The 15240-nt window shown below is 35.9% G+C and overlaps 1 protein-coding gene across 1 annotated transcript; it reads right to left on the bottom strand.

The window, feature by feature from the left end:
• nlrc3 (NLR family, CARD domain containing 3) lies at positions 1–15168 on the bottom strand. Its single transcript, XM_041974957.1, has 19 exons — positions 14976–15168; positions 13175–13341; positions 9603–9866; positions 7707–9453; positions 7533–7619; positions 7195–7278; positions 6971–7054; positions 6787–6870; positions 6584–6667; positions 5044–5127; positions 4785–4868; positions 4581–4664; positions 4087–4170; positions 3132–3215; positions 2768–2851; positions 2497–2580; positions 1245–1328; positions 594–677; positions 1–483 (listed from the first exon to the last, which is right to left on the bottom strand). Exons 2-19 carry the CDS (start codon positions 13296–13298, stop codon positions 393–395), a joined length of 3405 nt encoding a protein of 1134 aa, XP_041830891.1. The 5' UTR covers positions 13299–13341; positions 14976–15168; the 3' UTR covers positions 1–392.
• Positions 15169–15240: the final 72 nt, after the last annotated feature.

Here is a 15240-nt window from a genome sequence, read left to right as displayed (position 1 = left end):
TTTTTTGTTTTTTTCACTTGTTTTATACACCAGATTTAATAGTGCAAACAGAGCATACATACAGAATGACATTTTACTTCAGACAGATAACAAAGACTATAGTTCCCTGGTTTGTTGAGAATGGATATTTTACAGATACAGACAAGATAATATGATGCCACTCAGATATCCTGAACCTGGCAAATGACACTGTTAGAATAAATATTGCAATATTTTCATAAAAATACACACAAAAAAAAAAAGAAAAAAAAAAACATAATTAAATGACAATCTTCAAGACAACTATACAGCCAGAGTTTGCTAAATTGCCTAGCTTACATCAGTCTATGATAACAAGGTTATTTGTGCACTTTGAGTTTGACCTTCCTCAGTAGAAGCTTCTCATTCTTTGGCTACATGTCCACAACACAGCTGGGAGCACTGGCTCTTATTGCATCAGATATGACCTTTGCTCCAGATTCTCCAATGCCATTTCCCTGCAAACTACAGAAACAGTTTAAAACCATTATATATATATATATATATATATATATATATATATATATATATATATATATATAAAGTAATACTGTATATAGAAAAGAAAAACTTACTTGATGTATGCTAGCTGGTGGTTTCCCTTTAAAGCTGTTGCAATGAATATGGCTCCATCCATACCCAGAGAGTTCTCCTGCAGACTGAATCACAAAATAAATATTTTTATTAATTCAAATGTCCAAATATGTGATTATAGAGCTTAATTACAAAACAGTGAACAGTATGAACATTAATTTAGACAAGTGTTGCAAACGCTGTTGCTTTCAAGGAAGTGTTATTTTTCATTAATAATCAGACTTTAGTCAAGTCTGACTGAAAGCAAGAGCAACTGCTTCCTTCCTTGGATATTTATAACAGAGTCATACAATCCAAAGTTAGCATATTTTCCAAGCATAAACCCACGTCAGTGTTAAAACTAAAAAAGAATTTCCTCAGTCACTGGTTAAAAAGATAAAAGAGGAACAATGTTAACTCTTTGCAGAAAGGAGTTGCCTCACAACGGTAATTAATTCTCTGGGTGAAATGACTGTTTTAGTGTCTCAAACTTTTAATCAAATCTATAAACGACAATATCTATTCAATAACAGCATAAATTCCATAAAAAGTAGCATTATCTTCAGTAGCAGTGGTCTCCAGTGTGATTTCAGTGATAATTTTAGAAAATGCATATTTAAAATGTGACAAACAATCCTAATTAAAGGACTCACTTCAGTGACTTGAGGCTTCTGTTGAATTTCAAGGCGTTGGCCAAGGCCTTTGCTCCCTCCATCCCTACAGTGTTCCCACGTAGGCTGAAAGGCATTGCATAAAACACACTGAAGGTCAGGTACACAATGGGACAGACAGATTTTTCTTTGGCTTCATGGTACTCTCTTTAGGGTTGCTCCTAAAGTGAAATCTTATCACTGTTTCTTTGCATTGACAAATTGAAAGCATTACATTTAACTAAGGTGTGTTCACTGAATGCCTTAAAAGACTGATGAGGCTCACAAAGACTCTACAGACTTTCAGTCAAATTAGGTTTTCATTCTTCAGTTGAGTTGTTTAAACATTAAACAAACCAAATGTTTGTTGCTTTTTTGTTTGTTTTACTTTTGCAAAGTCTATAAAAATATTATTAATACAAGAAGAATCCCTCCTGGTTGAGCTTAGAGTAACATCTAAAAAATAAGGAAATATGTGTCATGGTTCATATTCTGCCAGGCCTCTTGTGATTGGCTTCCTGTATCAGGTTCATTCATTTTACCTGTGCTTCTCTGAATTCTCCCTATCCTCACCTCTGCTCAGCCCTATTTAAACTCTCTCCAGTCTCTCCGTCCCTGTCAGATTATTGACAGCCTTGTACCAGTAATGTGCTTGTTTATTACTAACCGAGTTCCAATCCCTGGATTATTCTCACCTTACTTTGTCCATGATGGACCTCTCTTGCCTTCTGGATATCTGGACATTAACCCATGCTCTGACTTCTGACCACCAATTCTTGCTTAATCGAAAGTATCCTAAAATCTGCCTCCCTGTGTTTGAACATTGCCTGTTTATTGACTAAGTCTCTGGATCCTGGACTAGAGTTTTAACTGGAGTTTTTTTCAGTAGCTATGTCTCCTTCCCCTGTGATCAGGCTGCCTCACAAAGGTCCTCTATCAACCACCATTCTCAAGCTGTTCAATGAATCCATTCCTTTAACCACTACTCCTGTGTTGCTGAATTTCTGGGTCCTCAGTGTAACCTGTTACAAATATATACTTATTTCTCCCCCTTAAGAAAACCAGTAGGTGTTTTATGGTGTTTGAAAGCCTGATTAGTCATCTTTTAAAATGAGGTATAATTAAGGATTATGGAACCACACAATAATTTGCCAGGCTTAGTAATTCATGGCCAGAACAATTTCTGTCTGCAAAAAGCCTAAACAATGCTCATTGCTTATATGTAACAAAGAAAAAATAAAAAGCTTAGACTCACTCTAATGTTTGCAGAGTTTGATTGGTCATCAATGCTTCTGCCATTGCAACAGCACCACTTGTACCTGCTGAGACTCCCTGAAGACTAAAGAAAAGTATGCATAACAGTATTTGTGTGAGGTTGAGGACAGTAAGCAATTAATACTCATATTGAGGTTTCTACATTTACAGTTTGTGTTTAAATGTATTAGCATATAATAACTTTCTATTAGTTTCAAATAAATGAACACCAAAGAAATGAATCAAGACTTGTGAACAACTATAATGCCAACCATAATGTATGCAGAGATGTGTTGACTTTCAGAGCTTCAGCAAGAAAAATGACCCCTTCATTCCCGATTGCATTTTCTTGTAGGCTGCAGCAAAAGGTGGAGATAGAAACACAGACATTGACAGTGTAATCGTAAAGCCCTGTCACTGCAATGAAATGTAACTGCTTGGCTGCAGATAAAACCACGACCAACTGGTGAGAACCTACAGCTAGTCATTTGCTCACAGTAATGTTGGCAACTTGTGTCCTCACCAGAATCCCATTTGAAAAAGGTATATCATCGGTTACAGTGAAATTGAAATGGGTGGTATAGAAGTAAGTGAAAGGAGGACTGATAGACAAAGGTGAAGATTTACAAGTCTTACTCCAAGAGTTGCATTGTGCCATTGGAGAGGAGGGAATGGGCCAGAGCTTTTGTGGCTGTGGACTTGATGAAATTCCACTGAAGGCTGTAGAATGAGAAAAAAAGAGGCACACGGGGTCAACTTTGATAGTATTCTACAGTATATTTCATCCTTATTAGATTGTTTTCATTAAGCATCTCCATTTACTGCTCCGTATCACATATTAAATATTTATTTGCAATACAATAAAGTGAAGAGGAAAATACAGCCTCTTTAAATAATAAGCTTTTACATATCAGGATGTAATAACGAGTCATGTTGTTTCTTACAGGCCTTTAGGTAAATACGTCAGATGAGCAACAACACATGACATGTTGCACTGTGTCATATATGAGTAACATTTTAGCCTTCGTCCTCCCACTATTAGATAATTTGACCTTGGCTAAAACCATTCATTAGAATCAGCTAAGTACTACAAAATATTAAACATCCATTTAAAAAGAAAAATGGTGTTAGGAAGACCAGCAATGAAATTAAATCCAATCTTGACTGCTGCCTATTCTTGAATGAATGACTGAAAAATACTTTGATTTTCTCCTGAGAAAAATTACAACATTAGGACACAATCTGCAATAGCTTGCTATTTATTTTAGAATAACAAAACGCATTTTAAATGACCAAAAGTTTTTTTTAAAAATCTGACAAAATCATTTTTATTATTGTATTTTAATGAACAGTACAGCAGAAACCAACACAAAAGTTGACTTTGTTCAAGCATCAGCACTCAAATGTTTGTAAGAGTATTCCTGAGTGTTCAAGATATAAAGATTTTTATGAATGGAACAAAATTTGTAAAAGCAAGTAGAACTTAAGAACACATTTGTTTGTAAGAACAGTCGGTGAATGAGTCCCACTGTTCCTAAACTTTATATTTACTCAGGATTTGCATGCTGCTTGTAAAGCAAACCGTACTTACTGCAAAGAGACGAGGCCTTGATTAAACTTGATTGCACCAGCTATTGCTTGAACCCCTTCATCATGTAACAGGTTAGCTGTGAGGCTAGGACACACACATACACACGTCATACATAATAAAATATAATGAGCAGTGACACGTAATTAGAAGAGACAGAACTCTAAATTAAAACCTCACTACGTGTTATAGTGTCAGACACATCATTATTTATTTTATGTTTTCTGTCATTCTGATTATGTCTTTCACACATGGCCTTAAAGTATTACATGAATTTTAATTGGGAAAAGGTGGTAGTTTTCATACCACCAGAGCCAAGTATTGTAAGGTTCTAAATGTTGTGGTAAATGTCACTATAATCCAACAACATCTGTTGTTTTTCATGACTGCATGATATAATGGAGTATGGGAAAGTACTATTAACTGAACAGTTGCATGTTTTTATTTAATTATCAAAGCTTTCTTTATACAGCACTGCTATTAATAAGATGACTCACTCAAGGTCTTGCAGAGAGTTATTCTCCTGGAGGGCATGGGCTATGTTCTTTGCTCCCTCCACTCCAATTGAATTCTCTCTTAGACTGAAGAGAATGAAAAATACATGAAAATGAAAACATGCTTGATTTTCCAGTGCAGGTGTTAAGAGTATCATGATCTTTACAGTCAACAAAACAGAAAGAAGTTCTAAATGTTATTCTTACTTCAACGAGACAAGGCCTCGGTTGAGCCTCAGCGCTTTGGTCAGGGCTGTCATTCCTCTGTTGCTGATTGAGTTACTCTGAAGTCTGTAGACAGAAAAAAAGGAATAAAAAGGGTACATTTAACCTCTGTCCTTTGCAAAACAAGATGCAATTTTTTTCTACTTTATATAAATTTAAATTTTATTACATAATACCAAAACACTTTAACAGACATTTTTTTAGTAAGTACTTTAAAAGCCCTTAAGTAGAAAATACTTACTGGAGAGAGAGCAAAGTGTGGTTGAGCATCAAAGCTTCCGCCAAAGCAATTGCACCTTTGTCCCCAAGCTGGTTACTACAAAGACTGCAGAGCAGAAGAAAAACTGAATGGATGCAATAAAATTAAGTAGAAAAAAATTACTGTAACACTGCAAAACACTGATAAACTGCAGTGCTATGCAATGCAAACCATTAAAAACCTATATTTTAAAAGAAATATGTCTGAGACAACATATCAACTTGAAATTAAGAATCTGACTTTTCTTTTATACTCAATGCTAATTTTAAAAGTGATACCAGTAACACTGAAAAGGAAGTGCTGCTTATACAATCAGTTAAAGTTATGTCACTGCACTGTATTATCTCTTTTGTTAACAACACTGTATGTGTTAATAAAAAAGTACAAAATGTTGTCCCATTCGTGCTTCATGCACAAGAACTAGTTTTAGCCAACATATGCACTAACTGCCCATTTTATTTGGTACACCTTGCTAGTTCCAGGTTGGACCATCTCCCCCCCTCTGAAATGCCTTAACTCCATAATGCCTGAAATTACTAACAAGTATAGAAAACAAAGTCAAAACAACAAAAAAAAAAATCATTTAAAAAGCAAAGAAAAAAAAATTAAACAAACAAACAAAAAAAAAAAAAGACTGAAACTAAAGAAAGTAGAATTAAATATATTGATTAATACCAGTTCATAAATGTAGATAAATATTAATTAATACAAAAATAAAGACAAAAATAAGAGTGAGTAAAAGCAAATCGATAAAATAAATAATTTTGGTTAAAAAAAAAAAAAAAATATAGGCCAGAAGGGGATTGCTGCAAATTTGCGTCAATAAGAGGTTAATAATTTGTGACATAGATTCAACAATGTCCTGAAAACATTCCTCAGAGATTTAGCTCCATATGGACATGATAGCATCACAGTTGCTGCAGATTTGTCAGCTACATCTATGATGAGAATCTCCTTTTCTATCACATCCCAAAGCTGCTCTGTTGGATTAAATTGGTGACTGTGGAGTCCAGTGAACTCATTGTTGTGTTCACAATACCAGTATGAGATAATTTGAGCTTTGTGACATTGTGCATTATCCTATTTGAAGTAACCATAAGCAGAAGGGTGCACAGTGGTCACAAAGGGATGGGCATGGTCAGCAACAATACTCAAATACACTGTGGTGTTAAAACTAGTAGTACTAAAGGCTCACTAAAGGATGCCAAGAAAATATCTCTCACACCATTAACTAAATATGAATCCAAATTAATTTATTTGCCATACCCCACGATCTTTGGAAACAGGACTGTAAAATAGATAGTCTAAACAAAAACTAAATAAATGTAACTAAATAATTAATGCATTATTAATTCTCTTTGAGATGAAACCTTCAGCTTTCTATCATTATATTAGGCAAATTGAGTAATTGTACAAAAATACTTTCTTTTCTATTTCTAAATTTACCAGCTGAGTAGAATATAAAAAATGTAGTATGATATTACCAAGATAAGTAGAGGAAATTAATATTTAAATGCATTACATCAACTTTGTGAGAGTTCGATTTGTCTTCAGTGCATCTGCGATTCTTTTGGCTCCAATTGCTCCAACTGTATTCTTCCGTATACTGAAACATTGCATGCATATAATCAAAATGTACTTAATATTCCATATCACACATATAAACATGCATTATGTTACTGTATAATTAGAACAATAACTATTAAAAAACTAAGCAAAACTTACTTCAGGGACACCAGTTTGCGGTTGCACTGCAGAACTTCTGCAAGAGCCTGAGCACCATCTTCTGTGATGGCATTGTTCTGGAAGCTAACAAATAGTCAGGGAAATTGAGAAAGTAACTTAGATTGTTGCAACTTTTATTGAATCCTTGGGTTTGTAAAACAAAATAAATGGAAAATCTACTCACTTGATTGATATTACAGCTTGGTTCATTTTTAGAGCCTCTGCCAGGAACCTTGCACCTTTGGATCCAATATTGTTGTTTCGGAGGCTGAATTACAAACAGGAACTTAGATATGTAGAACTGTATAATAAACACTGTGAAGTGTATACGACATGAGCATGCAAAATGGGTATAATATGGGAAGCACACGGCCCCCTTATCAAATTCAGGTAAGAAACTGATCTCACTTGAGAGATGTTAGTGTGCGATTCACCAAGAGGGCTCGACTCAGGGCTTTGGCACCTTTGTTGCTGATCGAATTGTCAGCCAAGCTAAACAGGTGAACAAAAGAAGCTGCAGTCATACATGACTAAATATCCAGAGAAATTATACACATCTTTTCTGGACCTACTGTACAATGACTTGATAACCACAGTAATCAGCATGCAAGATACTTAATAATAATCATTTAAAAGCTCTGTCATTAGCTAAGCAATCAAGCAACTTGCTTTTAAAACTGTGAAAACGATTAGACTGAACAATGTTTTTCATTTGCTTTTATTTGAAACATGAAATGCAATCTTACCTTATTTTCTGTATGTGGCAGTCTTTGGCACTCAGGAGACTTCCCAGCAGTTCCATGACATCATCTTTGAAGTGATTATTTTCCAACCTGTCCAAAAGATAGCACAAAAGCTGCAGCCTTTAATTTTTTTCTTGAGCTTCAGTTTACTGAGGAACAAGGCATTGAAGAACTGACCTGAGATGGCTACAATACAGCAGCTGTGGGAGCAAACTTTTCACTGTTGTGAAGTTCAGAGAGCCCGTCAGGTTGGTCCGTTCACTGCACTCTGGAGACACGTGCAGCAGGAAGCCCAGCACAACACAGTGACTCTTTGTTAACTTTTCACCCAAGCTACCACGCTGTAAGTCCTCTTCTACACTCCGCAACAGCTCTGTATGTTGCAATTCTTGTAAGCAGTAAGCTAGGTTGACTGCACGCAGGGACACCACGGCACCTCCACTGGCCAAGACGTCATGCAAAAATCCTGCTGCCCATGCCTTCTGACTGCCATCATCCTTCCCAAGGGCCAAGAGCCCCGCAAGCGGTTTAAGTGCTGTTGGGCACAGCAGGCCTGTCAGGAAGCGAACAAACACATCCAAGTGACCGTTTTCAGCTTGTTGTGAATGCTGAAAGGCACTTTTGAAGTGGTTTTGGAAGCCAATCTTTGGCCAGGACATGGTGCTTTCCGAGAACAAATCAAATATGGCCCGCTTTGAGGAAACATGGTAGAAAGTCGCCGCAAGAAACTCCTGCAGGGTCAAATGTGTGAATCGGTATGTTGTGTGTATAATGGACTCTAACCTAATAAGAACTCCAGCACCAAGACTGCCCTGAGTTAACAGTAGATCTATCCCATAGGCCTTAAGGTCCTGTTCACTGAAGGTGTACTTGCGTTTCAGGAGGCCGTAGAATGCAAGTCGTCCGAGGTTCCCCAGGAGTTTACGATTGCTCCCATAAAGCTGCTCTGCTTTCACTGGCTCCCTGCCTCTTGGTTCACCTAATTCTGCTTTCATTGAACAAAAATGGGCATAGATCTCAGTGCAGGTCCTTGGAAGGCTCTCCTGTGTTTCACTTTGCATGATGTACAACAAAGTATCAGCTACCATCCAGCAAATACATGGTATGTAACACATCACCATCAAGATCTTATTTGACTCCAGGTGTGCCCATATTTTGCTGCCAAAATCTTTCTCAGAAAAGTGATGATTCAGAAAGATCTGGAGGTCTGAGTGGCTGAATCCAGGGATCTCAGTTACCCTGTCAACCAGTCCTCCAGGAATGAGAGAAGCAACTCCTGGCCTGGAAGTCACCCACACTGTTACGTCAGGGAGCAGATTCCCTCGGATTATATTAGTAATCAAGTCATCAATGGACACTTCTTTCTTTGGGTCATTGCAAGGAGCTGCATCAGAGAAATTCAAAGTGCAGCGGAACTCATCCAGACCATCAAGTATGAGGAGTGTCCGGCAGGTGCTACTCAGGACCAAACTGGGATCTTCTAGATGAGGATAAGTCATTCTCACCAGCTTCTCAGCAGATAACTTTTCCTGTGAGTTCAGCTCACAGAAGGTGAAAGGTAAAACAAAGTGTACATCTGTGCATATGGCCCCTTGGCTCCAATGTCTGATGAAGTGTCGTACCCAGGTGGTCTTGCCGATACCAGCTACACCAACTGTGAGGGAGACCCTTGGAGGCAAACTGACCCGCGTCAGGGGTTCAAACAACTTAGCTAGCCCCAGCTGCCTGAGATGATTTATTTTCCTTCCCCGAGTTACTCCCACCTGCATCAGGTCATGTTCTTTTTGTTGAAGGTCAGAAAGTCCATCAACTAGGAGTAAGGACCTTGAGGAGATGTTCAATTGAGGGCAGCTGACTGAATCTCTGTCTCTGTACTGTTCATATCGCCGCAATAGGACCTCTTTGTGCTTCTTCACCATGGCTTCTACAGACAGGAAACAAAAATTGTCTGCGGTTATTTAAATACAGTGGGCATGGGCTATGTATAACTTTCAAACTCACTCAGCGAAAAGAACACTTTCATTATAAATAGGTTATATGTAAACCATATGCATACTTCTTCAAGCCACTTACCATGGTTTATGATGAGCTGGGCAACTTGAGAATCTGAGCTTTCTATAAACCCCTGAATAGCATCAGAGTCTTGATACTCCTTTTCAGTGACAATAGTGGTGAGCATGTTAATCTGGTCCTTTAACAGGCTTGCTTCCTTGATGTGGGTCACTTCAGTTGCGTTCAGCACATCCATCTCTCTGAGATGGGTTAACATCTCCTCCAGGAAGGAAGGAGTAATAAAGCTTTGTAGTTGGTTTTGGTGTTTCTTGATCCAACATATATCTAAACCAAAACAGATTAAACAAATCAGATAAAGCAACATTACTGATATACAAAATTAAAACTTTATACCTTTACCATGGCCTTTTCCTTTCACAAGGAAAAAAACATGCCTTGGCAGATGTCACACGGTTCATAAAAGTCACCTGTCAATCACCAAGTCTTTCAATAAGAGAAAATAATCAAGAAAAACATGTCCAGAAAGCAAGGTACATGGTGAACACTTTATAACAGAATGTGATCATTATTATTTTTAAGCATTTTACATGATGTTGCACCATTTAGCTTAAAACCTGCTGTGCTTCACAGATTAGGTCACATGTAGGCTATTAGAGTTTACCATTAAAATTGATTTCTATTTGTTCTCCTGCAGCAGGGATCACCAACTCTGGTCCTCGATGGCCAATGTCCCGCAGGTATTGAATGCTGCATTTTCCCCTGCTGCAACACACCTGATTCAAATAAATGGATCATTAACAGACTTGTGCAGAACTTGACAACAAGCTGTTGGAGATCAATTTTATTTGAATGTGTGTGTTTCAGCAGGGAAACATTCAATACCTGCAGGACACCAGCCCTCTAGGACCAAATATGGTGATTCCTGTGCTATAGCCTTAACATGATACAGTACCAGTTGCCTCTGACAGAAATTGATGTACTCTGTGAGTAATTAAAAGCAATACCATATATGTATATATATATATATATATGTATATATATAGACATCAACAAAGGAGGCTAGGAATTTCCCGAACTGCAGTTACTGATAGCTGCATTTATCAGTACTTTCAGGACAGTCAAATGTTTTACCTTTTTCTGAAAGCAAGCCTTTTCTCAAATTAAATATAATCAGTTATTTCTTGACCTTTACACCCAGAATTGGCTGATAATCAGTCTTCCCTTGCTCTTTTTAAACAACCCTTTGCATCAACGCTGCCTGATGGAACACTACTGCAATCTTCATTTAATAAAGGATGTTTGGAAAAAGAAGCCCTTTGAAATAATTTATCATCCTTTCCCTGTGTTACAGACCAAATGGCTTCATTTTCAATGTTTTTCTTGTTCTCAAATGTTCTCAAAGAAGTTTGAAGAATTTCTGAATGTCAAATAAATAAAATAAAGTTATGAATGTATACACCCAAACTTTTACCTATCTTTCTATGTGTAAATAGAAATAGGAGGAATTTATGTATATATATATATATATATATATATATATGTATATGTGTATATATATATATATGTGTGTATATATATATATATATGTATATATATATATATATATATATATATATATATATATATATATATATATATTATATATATATATATATATATATTTGTATAATTTTATTTTATATATATAATATATATTGATATATTTTATTTATTAATATTAAGAGAACTTGTTATTTTAATGCTAGCTGGTCTACATTTAAAACATCTAAATTCAAACATTTCTCTTTTCAAAATGTCTTCTAAAAACAGAAAACAACATATTAAATAGGAGAAAATATGACATACAACAGAACAATTTCTACCTTGTACTTCAACAGAACACACAGTTTGTTATAGCATTTAAAGGTTTTTTTGCAAGACCTCCTCTGGAAACCATTAACTGGGTTTCCCCTTTTAAATGATTACAGCTGCAGTGAGCAGTAAGTCATTGTAAAAGTAGTTTAAAAGTAGGTGACAGTCTAAAATGTCTTCATCACAAAGATTACATTTTCCATTACCAATAACTCTCAAAGAGGATATTTTAAATAAGTGAACAAAGAAAATAGTTATACAACCAACCATATCAGGGTGAATCTGGAGAGTTCTAGAAATGAACCCTCTTCCTGCCAACTATCTGTCTTGGGATAACTACACCTTGCTCAAGACATGTTTAGTAGAAAAATCAATGTTTTGCTTTTTGTAACATTTGGAAAACTGTAGTTAGAATTTAAATCATCCAGGTTATGTGTATGTGTATGTGGGTATGTATGTTTAAATATACACATTAAAATATATAACTAGCTTGTGGCAGATTATGGGGAGCATAGCTGGCTGGGTCAGGGGCTTTTTTTTATAACAGAGCTCTAAAGGTGGGTTGGCCCCCTCTTAATGGCGTCTGGTAAAAGCCCACAGATGCATCGGCTGCCTTACAGATCAGCCCGTGTCTCTATTCCTCCTCCACCACCCATTTAAATCAATATTGAAAGAAATAAATTAAATACAGAAAAAAACAGGAATAATAATTAAAGGAAAACATGAATTAATGTATTTTATCTAAAGAAAATTGCTCATAAATAAAACTGAGTATGCATGTGTATGTGTTTGTGTATGCATGTATATAAAAACATAAAAAAATATTTATTTATTTGGGGAGGAGGGGAGGAAGGGAAGAAAGAAAGAAAGAGAGAAAGAGAAAAATGAGGGATGGTGGTTTGCTGTTAGTAATTGAGAAGTGAATATGTGCCTGTTATCCTATATTTTTAACAACCCTATCATTCCTACCATTATTACCATTGTTACTAATAACCATCCTGATTATTATAAACAGCTAATGATAATTTTATTATTATGGACATATAGGTTACATAGAGCTGTGTGCTATGAGAAACACCATGATCATAGTAAATAGATTTATCTTTATTATTATTGCCATTATTAGTATCATGTTATTTTTTTTACTATTATTGTGATCATAACTGCTATTATTCTTACTATTTTTATTGTTATTATTAATATGACAAATATGTAATTACTAATATTGTTTTCGCCATTAGCCTGCACATAACTTCGGCGTCTCTGTTATTGCTACTATACACACAGACGAACAAGCACTTAGCATTCGCTGTCACACTTTTACATTGTTACACAGTTTGTTTGTTTGTTTGTTTTGTTTGTTGTTATGGTGCACCTTCCCCACTTGTCGCTTTTTGTTTCTGTATTAGTTTCACTAAAAAGTTTTTTAAAAAATACAGGTTAGTTTATTCTTTTATCTGAACACCTAATAAGGACCTACACTTGCCTCCATATCTTCACATTCTTCATAAAAACATGGCTGAAATATCTGCTGACTGATGATACTACTAATAATTAAAAAAAACCTCGGTATGCTTCTTTGTCTCTATTGTTTTTACTTTGTTTGCATTACCATTTATGACATGACATTCACCCTATTTCACTGTCACAATGAAATGTAATTGCCTTCATTAATAATAATTATTATTATTCTAAAACACCACTCTTTTCTGTTTCAGCATAAAGGGGAACATAAAGGACTAAAAGGGAAGGAGACACAATGAGGACACTGAGGCTCTTACCCTCTGCTTGTGGTTGTGATGAGGCCGAGCAGGATGTAGACTGCAGATCCAAATAGCAGTCAGCCTGCCACAAAATGCGCTTGCTTCGGTCCAGGATAGAATCGTAATGTTGCCTCCTCTCCATGAGAAAGTTGGGTGACTTCAACCGCTGATTCTCCTGTTTCTGTCTATAAACACAAAATGCATACAATGTGAGTTAAATGTGATAAGCATGCGGCTGGTAGGATGCAACAGTGTTCTCCACAAACAGCTTCCTTTATCTATAGAAATCTTTCAAAGGGGATTAAATGAAGAACATTCTGTTCAGAAACTTTTGCTATCTATTTTAAAATTATAGTAATATGGGGGAATAAACATGGCAAACATGACAGGTTGCGCTTAACCAAGCAACCTGCAGCACTGCTCAGCACTTTGCTTACAGCCATATGCTTTTGTTAAAGATACCTGACATCATCTTACAGGCCTCATTTTGCACAAAGATAAAGCAATGCTGGCTTAACTTGATAAATGGCAACATAAATTCAAAGTACTTAAAGTTTGATGCTGGAAAACTAATGCTGGAATTTTTCTTACAACTTTTAACCTTTTGCTTCATCATGATAGCAACGTTATTGGTTGCTACAGAGAGCTTAATAGAACATAGATTTTGACATTGGCCTTTATTTATTTGAACTATATAGATCGGTGTTCTTAAGTACGCTATGTTAAGTTCAGTTATTTATTAATGATGCATCAGCTCAATTTGTTAGGCAGTTTGGCAGCTTTGTGCTTTGGTTTCAGTTAATTATTTCCACATCATTCAGTTGTAAAGTTAAGAAAAGGCAAACATTATTGTCTGGTAAACCTTTTTTCATATTTCCAAGTGAAAGGAGAAAAAAAGAGTAATTGCTGCACTTATGAACCTGCATTACCTATAAGGAGTCCAGATCTATTTTACATTATTTCACACTCCCATATAATCCACACACATGAACAGATGTTTTCAGTTTAAACTTTTTTTAACTAAGCAGTTAGTGTTGTTCTGAAAAAGCAGGTGTTGTAGGAGTCACTTTAATTTATAATCTTAGACACAATCAAACTATTGGCTGACCAATAAAGGTTAATAAAGACCCTCTCACAATGTCTTAACACTGTTTTACAGGTTTGATTATACACACTTTATAGTTCCACCATTCTGACCATTTACTTCGGTCATACCACAATTAGTTCAAATGCAAGACTCTGTAAAGAGAACCAGTGACTTTTGAGAACTCTTAAAGAATATGTAAATTAGCAAATCATTATGTACAGTTATGCGATAAAGAAATTGTTTTCTCTATCACTTCCAAGGTTATACATATTAAAGAAAATCATCTGGCAGTAGCGTTTCTGTACAATATAAATGAAATGCAACTTATTAGTTTATATTACACTCCTACAAAACCTAGATGAAAATAGTGCTGACAATTTTTTAAACTTGTTTGAGGTTTCACTGACACGAATGTGAGACTATAAACACTCTGTGTGGTTAGCTACTCATCATGTAATAGACCTCAGACAAGCTGGAGGCAGCCTGCCAGCTTCCGTTAAGAGTTAATATTCAACACCACTTCTTAACTTATTTGCATTACATTGTAACTCCATTTGGGTGTGCTCCCGTAAATATAAAGTTTGTAGAATTCAAAATTAATCCATAATCAGCTGAAAATAAATAAATAAATAAAGCTTCTGTTAATGTGAAGTATGGCAGCATTACAGCACAAAAATGAACATGTGAAGGCAAACTATTGTCATAAGCAAAACAAAAATTCCAATAACTCACCATGGATTTCTTGAAGTTGTCTGTGTCTGAAGATGAAAAATGCTGAACTAACACATGTTTTATGTGCTAATTCTGTAATTCCCTTCTCACACAAAGGCAAAATTATAAGTGGAGGAACCCACTAATGAGACAAGTCTCTCTGAACGCTTGTGAACAAATAAAATGGATCTTGAGATTGCAGCAGCTCACGTCAAAATGCAGTCAGCACTAGTTTCGTGCAGCAGCATCTTCCTGTGCATCTTATCTGTCTTCCTGTGTTGCGGTT

Source organism: Melanotaenia boesemani, chromosome 21 (genome assembly GCF_017639745.1).
Source record: "Melanotaenia boesemani isolate fMelBoe1 chromosome 21, fMelBoe1.pri, whole genome shotgun sequence".
In the NCBI taxonomy this organism is placed as follows: Eukaryota; Metazoa; Chordata; class Actinopteri; order Atheriniformes; family Melanotaeniidae; genus Melanotaenia; species Melanotaenia boesemani.
This window is presented reverse-complemented; position numbering and strand designations above follow the sequence as displayed.